The 11,531-nt window shown below is 44.5% G+C and overlaps 1 protein-coding gene across 1 annotated transcript in view; it reads left to right on the top strand.

Moving 5' to 3' along the window:
* The first annotated feature begins 7,203 nt into the window (after positions 1 to 7,203).
* Positions 7,204 to 11,531, top strand: part of LOC115077628 (vomeronasal type-2 receptor 26-like) — a 66,719-nt gene continuing 62,391 nt past the window's right edge. Inside the window, exon 1 of the mRNA XM_029579923.1 lies at positions 7,204 to 7,485. Within this exon, the coding sequence (XP_029435783.1) occupies positions 7,204 to 7,485 (282 nt within the window). The remainder of the gene's footprint in view (positions 7,486 to 11,531) is intronic.

Genomic DNA, 11,531 nt, shown 5'->3' with positions numbered 1-11,531 from the left:
ATAAATATCTTTTCTTTGAACCCAAATGGATGGAAGGGTTCCTTCAAAACAGAGAAAGACCTATGGCTGTCTCTTTTTAGTCTAGCTGCCCAATTATGTTTACATTATAATGAGCTATTATTATATTGCATGCTTGTGCCACATTTCCTCTTAGTTTATCTATAACTGTATGATTACGTCCCGGATGTTGAGGTCTTATTTTCAATCATTATTCTTTTCCTGTGGAAGAATTTTTTTTCTGTATGTTTGTTTTTTTTCTTTGATATCCAAAATAAAGTGATATTAATTTTTTGACTTGTAATTTTGGAAACATTTGAAAATAAAGAGTTAAAAAAAACCCAAGAAAATTAGAAAAATATAGAACAGTAAAAACAGATTCCAGGAGCCCCTTTTGGCTTTTCCATTTGTCTCCCCAGAAACAGCTTTCATCCACAGTTAGAAATAAGCTTCATGTAGATACTCGCAACTACTGAGGTTCTTCAGCAATGGTTCTTCTCTACTCTTCCAAGGACGGATACCCTTCAAAGTTTGCATCCAGATTCCTCATTGTCTTTTCTTAGACACAATATGGGGCGGATTTTAAGAGCCCTGCTCGCGTAAATCCGGGCGGATTTACGCGAGCAGGGCCCTGCGCGCCGGTGCGCCTATGTTCAATAGGCCTACCGGCGCGCGCAGAGCCCCGGGACTCGCGTAAGTCCCAGGGTTTTCCGAGGGGGGCGTGTCGGGGGCGGGGCTGAGCGGCACGCCGTTTTCGGGGCGGGATGCGGCGTTTCGGGGGCGGGCCCGGGGGCGTGGTTTCGACCTGGGGCGGTCCGGGGGCATGGCCGCGCCCTCCGGAACTGCCCCCGGGTCGCGTCTAGGCGCGCCAGTGGCCCGCTGGCGCGCGGGGATTTACTTCTCCCTCTGGGAGGCGTAATCCCCCAACAAAGGTAGGGGGGGCGTTTAGACAGGGCCGGGGGGGTGGGTTAGGTAGAGGAAGGGAGGGGAAGGTGAGGGAAGGGCGTTAGCAAATTCCCTCCGAGGCTGCTCCGATTTCAAAATTTCCTCCGAGGAATTCCCTCCGAGGCCGAGCCGTTTTTGAAAATCTACCCCTATGTGTGCGGGCAAGCTTCCTCTTCCTCCTATCATGCACATTCACCATCGCTTACTTAAAATAAAAATAATGCAACGCACAAACGTTTTTCGAAAAAAGAGATCTTTATCTGGGTCATTTGGCCGCAGCACAGGTTCTATACCACACAATACTTGTTAGGATATTAAAACATTTATCAATATCAACCTAACAACATTTGCATATAGTTTTTAACCATAACAACATTTGCATACAGCAACATTTGCATACAATTTGAACTTCCTACTGTAGCAGGGGGTGACCATGCTTTGCTTTCTCGCCCGAATCTTTGCTCTCAGTGTTTTGTCCGTTCCTGGCCGTTGAAGCCATTGCTCCATAGTAGCCAGCTGGCCGGTTGTCTTGTCCAGGTGCCCATTCCATAGAAGTCTGGGACCCCAACATCTGTGTTTCCGCTTTTATATGTCCCTTGCCATTGAAGCGAGTGGAGAAAGTGTCCAACTTGTTATGCGTCCCATCGCTATGTTGGGTTAATTTTTGTTGCGAGCGTCTCCTACTTAGCCCCCTTTTTCGCCTTCTGGTCACCCCTGCCACCCTGCCTGTGTGGTGGGTGGGTGGGGAACTGCTGCCAAGGATGCCTGCTGAACGGAAAAAGGGGGGGGGGGTGTTTCTTGCAGGTCGGAAGCTTTTCAGCTTCGGCGGGCGTCCAATGGCAACCTTTGTTCCCTCCCCTTTTTAACCCCCTTCACCTTTTAATTTTAGGGGCTCACCTTTCCTTATCCTCCCCTGAAACCTCCTGCCTGCCCGACCCAAGCCCTCCCTTCCTACCTGACTCACCTTCCCCTCCCCTAGCTGGCTCGTCATCTGCTGCCCAGCACATGTTGTGCCTGCCCATGGTTCATCCATTTTCTCTCAGGGGACGTAAATAAAATGCAGAGCAGTGAACAGAGATTCTTTCTATCCCCCAAGTGCTCTGCAGAAACAGTGTCAGAGCTACAGCTACTATTTCAGCTTCTTGGAAATTCCTGTAAGTGCTGAAATCTTTCAACAGTTGTTTCAGACTCTTTTCCATGAGATTGATACACGCCAAATGTTTTACTCAACTTCTTTTGCACAAAAAGGAACGCAGTTCCCAGCTGTGCATGTGAAGCCCCTCACCACAGATCCCTTGACAGAAAGGTTCTGCAGAAGGCTGAGCTTTCCAAGATGGTGGAAAAAAAGAAAAGGGCAGCTTCCCCCTAAAAACTGGAAAACGTTATGTGAAACAGGAGCACTCCCTCTCTATGTGAAAATATGACTGATATTTGTATGTGAAAAAGTGAAAATTTGGAAAATTCTCTCCAGAGAGCAGGCCAGCAACTTCACTCCTCTCAGGCATTGATTTCTCCCATTAGCTTAAAATCTCCCCCTCTATGTCCTTCTGGCCTTTCAGGATGGTTCCTGACCTCTATGAGCCTGTCAGCATTGCCCCAGTTAGCTTCCTTAGAGGTGTGGCCTGCAGAAAACCACCCAGCTACTTCATAACCTGGGGTAACACTAGGCCATGCTTCCCTTATTTGCCCTTGGTTTCCTCCATTTCCTCTCTCTCCTTGCCCCTGCTCTTTAGGGAGTGAAGGGAGGGTTGGTTTCATACGACTATCTACAATCCTTGATTCTGCAGCTGTGTTTATTTCCTAAATAAAGTTTGAATTGTGCCAAGGATTTTGATGACAACACTTCTAACATAAACTTATTTGGAATCATCTTTCTTGTTCTCAGTAAAGAAGTATTATGGGCCGGATTTTAAAAGCCCTACGAGCGCCGGGCCTATTTTAAAAAGGCCCGGCGACTTGCCTAAAGCCACGAGATGCGTGAAAGTCCCAGGGCTTTACTAAAGGGGCTGTCCAGGGGTGGGGCAAGGGCAGGGCAGTCTAGGGGTGGGGCGGGGTGGTCCAGGGAAGGGGCAGGGCCAGAGGCCTCCAACCACAGCGGCCATTGCCGCTGTGTTGGAGGATCACGTGCTGGCAGGCTGCCAGTGCGTGCAACTTGCACCTGCCTGGAGGCAGTCACAAAAGGTGAGATAAAAGTCAGGGGGGGGTTAGAGTAAGGCTAGGGGGAGGGAAGGTTAGGGAAAGGGGTGGGAAGGTCAAGCTAGGGGGATGTTACCTCACAGGCCGCTCCAATTTCGGAGCGGCCTGGGAGGGAATGGGAGAAGGCAATGCAGCTCGGCGTGTCCAAGGTGCACAATTGTTCACCCCCTTGCTCATGCCGACCCCAATTTTATAACATGCTGTGTTATAAATTCACGTGTCCATGTGTGCTCGCCAGGTAGTGCACGCACATGGACGTGCTTGCACAGCTTTTAAAATCTACCCCTATATTTTTTTCTCATTGTATTATTCCTTACTGTATTGTCCGATCATAATTTTGAAACAAACATCCATGGACCAAGCCCTTCCCATTACAATAGAGACCTGCACGGCTTTGCCCAGAAGTGAATGTGCTTCTCATAGAGGCAGAGAACAAAGCATTAGACAACTAAATTATTTGCAGCCCAGTCCATGAAAGTGTTTTCCATATTGGCTTGCTTTCTCTAGAATTAAACTCAAATACACAAAGAGAAGAATTAATGTTATTAGATCCTGCAGGTGCTCTGCTCTGATTAGTATTTGTGCCTTTGGTAAAATCAAAGAAAGAAAAACAGAAATTATGAAAGGTTACATTAATAAAATCACAACCTATCATTAATATTAAGAATACCGTTGATGAACCAGTTTACTTAATATTAATGATAGGTTGAGGACATTCCTTTCAGGTGCAGGGCTCTATAAAGATCACAGCTGAGGGGTCTCAGCAAGAAATAGAAGTCTCATTTCATCTGCAGTAGCCTTAGTCTTTTCTGGTCTTCACTTCAGCTTTTTCAAATGTTTGCCAGTGTCTGCCAGAAAAATACAGAATATTTCCAAATCAGAATGGAAGAATGTGACTGATAGGGGCAGTGAGTGAAACCCTTTCCTGCATTGCTCATTAACTCCTGTAGGGTCAGAAAAATCTGAGGTTTCTCTGGATGTGATATCCTGCAGCCTGAGAGATGGTAGCCTGCAAGTTTCTGATTTTGTTATTATTCATTGATGTCATGTGGAAGACCATAACCCATCAGTGTGCAAAGAAAAGGTTTAGAAGAAGACTATCGGAATTCTACATAGAAGGAGACTTCACAATTGGAGGAATTGCAAATTCCGGAAGCTGTTATATAACCCAACTTCCATCCTTCAAGTCTTTGCCAACATTCTCAATAATGGAGAGGTAAGCAGTGTCATAATGTATTTTCTGTCTAAGATCCAATTGTGAAATTCATTTTATTTATTTATTTATTTATTTATTTATTTAATGCTTTTTTTTTTTTTTTTATACCGACATTCATGATACAATCATATCATATCGGTTTACATGGAACAGGGGTATAATAACAACAACAAAGCAAAAAAAGGCAACAAAACAAAGGAAGGAAAAATGTTACATAAAAAACAGGGGGAATGGAACCGGGAGGTGAAGGAAGAGGAAGCCAGAAGTGGAGAGATAACTCAACAACTATAGCAAAGTGCTTACGTCGAGTGAAATAGCGTGAGGTGAAATTTTGTGCTTACATCAAGGAAATTTTGTGAGGTCACTGACATAAGCATGAATGTCATTTTGCCCTGTAAGAGGGATGAATAGCTGCTTCCTTAATGTTATATTTTCTTGCTGGTGTTCTTTCAGACATTATGATATGAGCATGGTCTTACAATGCACAAAAATAATCTTCATAGTGTTAATGACATTAATCCACAAAAATATAATTTCACTAGAGACAAATTACAACACTCCATTGTATTTTAAAAAGACATCATAACCTAGATGCTAGTTACACATGTACCTTGTGACACAGTTTTTATGGAAGTGTTATCATAGTTTAATCATTATTCTTGGAGAATTATTTTTTTGCTAATAAACTGTTCCATTGATATGGTATGATCCTTTGTTAGTGTAAGATGCAGTCTCTAGAAATCACCTTACACTGGCACCTCAGTTATCATAGAGACAATCAAAAATATGATCTACTCATTTCAGATTCAAAATCCCTTCAAAGGGAAATCCTAGTGTGAGAGATTCTTTCCCTTTGCAATAACAGATGCACATGTTTAAATATTTAGTAAGGTACTCCAACCTTACAATTCATGTGTACAATTAGAAGTGGTGTATGATCGTCCAGGAGTTGTGTATCTTGATGGTTTGAATAAGCATATGTCTATGGCTGAGAACAAAACCAGGGATTAATTTACAAATAATATTTGATTTCTATACTTGCTTCTAAATATTGTACCAGATATCAAAATGTAGTGCTTTGTTCTGGGAGTTTCAGAGTAAGATATAAATATAAATAAATAAACAAACAAAAAACATATATAAATATATATCTTACAAATAGATTCCAGATAGCACTTCAAAGTGGATTATATTCAGGTAGTGTAGGTATTTTTCCTATCCCAGAGGGCTTACAATCTAAGGCCTGTTACCCAATTAGAGAGTCCATCAAGCTAGGTGGCGAGAACATTGCACAAATCTCATCTTTGGGTGAGTTTCCTCACTCCGAAGGTCATCAAATCTTCACAAGAGAGCACTGTTCTGTTTGTACATCTCACTCTGAAAGTCAAAGTGGCCCCTAACTCCTACACTAATACCTACTAAACCTCACCTCGAGTAACTATGTGGGCCTCATATAGAGATATAAATACCTACCTAGTAGGAGGACATTTTGGTTTAGTCTCTCTCTCTTTCTCCCCCTGTAGCTTAAAAGACTAACAATGCTATGAACAAAAACATTGCAAAGTACTCTAAAGCCATATCACACAGCTTAACACATATGAAAGAGGTGTAGTTATTTGCTGTGTTAAAACTGTGTGATATGGGTTTGCAACTTGCAAATCCAGCCCACTTGGCCAGAAATTCCACCCCTTTTCTAAATTAGCATCGCACCACGAGTTATGGTGCTGATGCAGCTTGGAAAAAAACAACCTATGTTTGTACCTGAGACAATGGAGGGTAAAGTGACTTGGCCAAGGTCACAAGGAACAACAGTTGGACTTGAAGCCAGGTCTCCTGGTTTGCAGCCCACTGCTCTGACTACTAAACCGAAATTTCAGGAAAATTTGGTTCATTTTTGGGTTCCCCATTGAAATTGCCTAATTCGATTTTCGGGTTACCCATTGAAATTGCCTAATTTTTCCTAAATGATTGCACATCCCTAGTATTTATTGTCACTTGCACCACACACAGAGAAGGAAACATGCTCCCCTCTCTCAGGGAAAGGAAAGTCACCAAAAGTCACTCCTGTTACTCCGGGCCCTGAAAGATAAGTCTTTACCCCACCAAGAAAGACTCCCGACCCTGGGGAAAACAAGACTGTGAATAGTCAGGAGTGGTTGCAATCCTGAAGAGACATTAAGATGGTAACTTTGAAACAGTTGCGTGAGCGCACATGTATGCATGTATGTCGGCTCACACACAGAGACGCGACCATTATTTAACATACGACTCTACCGCATAAGTGGGGAATTTTATTAGATACACGTGCCAACACAATTTCAAGTTCTCTGGTCCTTTCTCAGTTCATGTATGTGATGGATAGGACTTCCTAACCCCCCTCGTTAATATGCCTCCCTTTTACCCTTGTAACCCCAAACCCTTAAAGCTCCCAGACCCTGCCCATAATCTGCCTCTTTTTTTTACCTTTTCCATTTGTGCAAGGACCGGGAGACATGCGAGTACTCGGTGCTTCTTAAAATCCAGACTTTAACTCTTTTATGGTCCTATCGAGGGTTAGTAGCCATCCAAAGATGGGGAATTCAGTTCACTATTCACATTTACATACATAACATTGAGTTTTATGCAGGTAAATAACTTTGAAAAATCAGCGATATAAGGGTAATTGTTATCAGTCTTTTTTGTTTCACTGTAAAAATATGCTGGCCAACCAGTGCCACAAGAATTCTCTCTCTTTCTCTTCTCTCTCTATTACTATTATATATTCTTCAGTGAACATATGCCTATTGCCTATACTTCCTACTTAGATACTAACTTGATTTTACATTTTAAAACATTTCAGCTCTGACAACATGTATTATTATAATTTCCTGGCCTTTATTTCTGCTGTGATGGATATCAACAAGAACCCGGAGCTTTTACCCAACATCACACTTGGGCTTCAGCTGTACAGGATTTGCAACAACCCATTTCTATCAACTAAAGTTTTAATGGATCTGTTTTCAGAGAGGTTCTATGGCCTCCCTAATTACCAATGTAGGACAAAAGGCCTGCTCACTGCTGTCATTGAAGGCCTTCCATCTGAGGTATCGATGCAGCTGTCCAAAGTGTTCAAGATCTATCACTACCCACAGGTACGATTCTCAGCTTTCACTTTATACCCAACTGTACAATTCACCCATACAGAGCATTGTTCTTCTTAAGGATGATTACAGCACATTTAAAGCCTAAAGACATCCTTCACAGAAATATCTCATTGACTTGACCTATATAGAGGGTAACCTTCAAAGCTGGAAATGTCTGTGCATAGATTTTACCTGTAGACTTTACTCTCATTTCTTTCACTTGTACTTTCACTTTGAAATAAATGTATACTGGGAAAACTACCTACAAAGATCTACACCTGCTAAACTGTAGGTTTTGTGGGAACATTTAGATGCATAGAGGATAACTTCACATAACTATGCGCTGCAGCATATATATTCATATATGGCTGCATGCAAATCTATGCTAGCATTTTATACCCCCCGTATATCAGATACACATGCACTATAAAATACACATATCTTTACCCATGTACACTGTATGCATGGAAACAGTGTTTATCATTGCTTTGCACATGAAAACTTTTCCTACCTATTTAAAAAGCATGACAATGTATAATTTACATTAGGAAATAACATGGGACTTATTCAAGCAAGTACCAAATTATGCAAATAAGTTGGCAAAATTTAAAATATTCTCATATAAATGATATTAATCAGTTTACCACATAGTCCACCATTTTCCCTAGTCCATCTCCAGATCATCAAGATCCTTCTGGTTCTTCAGCCTGAACTCCCCTCAGTTCACCCAGACCACTATCCAACAAAACAATATACTACAAACACTTTAAATATCACTTCTGCAGGATAATTAGCAAGTGTAAAATTACACGAGTAAGTTGTTGTTTTAAAGCTGACTTAGCTGCTTCACTGTTGCTCCACACTGGAATGTCACTAGATTCATCTCCTATTTATGTGCGAACATGTGTGCATGTGAAAGTGAAAATACACATCCATTTTCAACTTTTATAAAGTACTGGTTACATGAATAGAGACTGTTTATGCATATTTAAGCTAATTTTAATGTGAGTAACATTTTGAAAATTCACCTCATACTTTTTAAAATGTAAATTAGTTGTGTAAATCTTATTTCCTCTCCAACACTGCCGCGAAGAATGATGGAACTCAATGCATGAATATTTATTTCCATATTGATAATTAGAAGAGATTGATGTTTTACTGTCAGAAATGGCTTTGACAATGACCTTCTATAAACTTAAGATTAACCCTACCAAATTCAAATGCATAAAGACTTAATCATTGCCATACTTAGTAAGACCAATGGTCCACCAAGCCATTATCCTGCTTCCAGCAGTGGCCAAACAAAGAGTGTCATTTCTAACGCAGCATTAACAGATATAATGAAAGCAATAAGTAGTACATCACACATTAGTATGCAAATTTTACATTTTATATCCAAGTGGGAGGAGTTTTGGCAGAGTTAATGGGAATGAGGGTCTCCTAGCATGGAATGCGGTAGAGTAAAGCAGGATTTAACTACACCTTTTTGCTGTGCATTCTACCCATGTTAGCAGCGCAAATGTTTTTATGAGAGTGAGAGTGAGAAAGAGAGAGAATCTTTAAGATGATGACTAGGACTCTCCATATAAGGAGCACTGTAGATGGGCACATTCAACTCAGGATGGGTTTGGGGGAGTTGGCGGGGGGGGGGGGGAGAGGTTACACATACAGGAAAAGGAATTAACTGAAAATTTGATAGCACAGCTGATGCCTGGGAACAGGAAATCTCTCCCCAAGGCCCCCCTGGATCTCTCCTCTCCCCGAGACCCCCTGGATTAGGGATGTGAATCGTTTTCCATATCGTCTTAACGATAGAAATCGTGTGGCAGGGCAAGAAAATCGTCTTAGGCACGATTTTTTAGTTAAAAAATCGTTAAAAATCGTTTTTTCCGATTAGTGCGCACTAACTCGAGTTAGTGCGCACTAACGGGAGTTAGTGCGCACTAACTGAAAATGATACAATTTGACACTTTTCAGGTCAGTTAAGGTCAGTTTAGGAATGAATATGTATTCCTATTGGCTGCCCTCTTATTTATTCATGTTACCAAGTTTCCTACTGACAGTATATGGGGGATGGGAAATGGAAACAGTTGGTAGCTTGACAAAACAAGTAATGTGATCAGTCAATGTGACTAGAACTTGTGCCCTAACCCTGATACCAGTGGTATTGTGATCTTCCTGCACACAGTGCCCTATCCCTATTAATACCAGGAGTGTTGTGATCTTCCTGCACACAGTGCCCTATCCCTAATACCAGGGGTGTTGTGATCTTCCTGCACACAGTGCCCTATTCCTGATACTGGGGGTGTTGTGATCTTCCTGCACACAGTGCCCTATTCCTGATACCGGGGGTGTTGTGATCTTCTTGCACACATCCCGATATCAGGGATAGGGCACTGCATGCAGGAAGATCACAACACTCCTGGTATTAATAGGGATAGGGCACTGCATGCAGGAAGATCACAACACTCCTGGAATTAATAGGGATAGGGCACTGCATGCAGGAAGATCACAACACCCCTGGTATCAGGGATAGGGCACTGTGTGCAGGAAGATCACAATACCCTGGAGGAGTGAGGGTCAGGCAGCTCCCCCCTGTCTGTGAAGCCAGCCTCTCACTAGTAATGCAGGGAGGGAGCTGTCTCAGACTTCACCATCCTCCCCCCCCCCCTCACCCACACACCATTCACTAGCTGGGACATGGGGGAAGTCAGGAGTGAGGGTCAGGCAGCTCCCCCCTGTCTGTGAAGCCAGCCTCTCACTAGTAATGCAGGGAGGGAGCTGTCTCAGACTTCACCATCCTCCCCCCCCCCCCCTCACCCACACACCATTCACTAGCTGGGACATGGGGGAAGTCAGGAGTGAGGGTCAGGCAGCTCCCCCCTGTCTGTGAAGCCAGCCTCTCACTAGTAATGCAGGGAGCTGTCTCAGACTTCACCATCCTCCCCCCCCCCTCACCCACACACCATTCACTAGCTGGGACATGGGGGAAGTCAGGAGTGAGGGTCAGGCAGCTCCCCCCTGTCTGTGAAGCCAGCCTCTCACTAGTAATGCAGGGAGGGAGCTGTCTCAGACTTCACCATCCTCCCCCCTCCCCCTCACCCACACACCATTCACTAGCTGGGACATGGGGGAAGTCAGGAGTGAGGGTCAGGCAGCTCCCCCCTGTCTGTGAAGCCAGCCTCTCACTAGTAATGCAGGGAGGGAGCTGTCTCAGACTTCACCATCCTCCCCCCCCCCCTCACCCACACACCATTCACTAGCTGGGACATGGGGGAAGTCAGGAGTGAGGGTCAGGCAGCTCCCCCTGTCTGTGAAGCCAGCCTCTCACTAGTAATGCAGGGAGGGAGCTGTCTCAGACTTCACCATCCTCCCCCCCCCCCCACACCCACACACCATTCACTAGCTGGGACATGGGGGAAGTCAGGAGTGAGGGTCAGGCAGCTCCCCCCTGTCTGCGAAGCCAGCCTCTCACTAGTAATGCAGGGAGGGAGCTGTCTCAGACTTCACCATCCTCCCCCCCCCCCTCACCCACACACCATTCACTATCTGGGACATGGGGGAAGTCAGGAGTGAGGGTCAGGCAGCTCCCCCCTGTCTGCAAAGCCAGCCTCTCACTAGTAATGCAGGGAGGGAGCTGTCTCAGACTTCACCATCCTCCCCCCCCCCCTCACCCACACACCATTCACTAGCTGGGACATGGGGGAAGTCAGGAGTGAGGGTCAGGCAGCTCCCCCCTGTCTGTGAAGCCAGCCTCTCACTAGTAATGCAGGGAGGGAGCTGTCTCAGACTTCACCATCCTCCCCCCCCCCCCCCCCACACCCACACACCATTCACTAGCTGGGACATGGGGGAAGTCAGGAGTGAGGGTCAGGCAGCTCCCCCCCTGTCTGCGAAGCCAGCCTCTCACTAGTAATGCAGGGAGGGAGCTGTCTCAGACTTCACCATCCTCCCCCCCCCCCTCACCCACACACCATTCACTAGCTGGGACATGGGGGAAGTCAGGAGTGAGGGTCAGGCAGCTCCCCCCTGTCTGTGAAGCCAGCCTCTCACTA

This window comes from Rhinatrema bivittatum, chromosome 16 (genome assembly GCF_901001135.1).
Source record: "Rhinatrema bivittatum chromosome 16, aRhiBiv1.1, whole genome shotgun sequence".
Lineage (NCBI taxonomy): Eukaryota > Metazoa > Chordata > Amphibia > Gymnophiona > Rhinatrematidae > Rhinatrema > Rhinatrema bivittatum.
The sequence above is the reverse complement of the archived record's forward strand: the minus strand, read 5'-3'. Positions and strand labels throughout refer to the sequence as shown.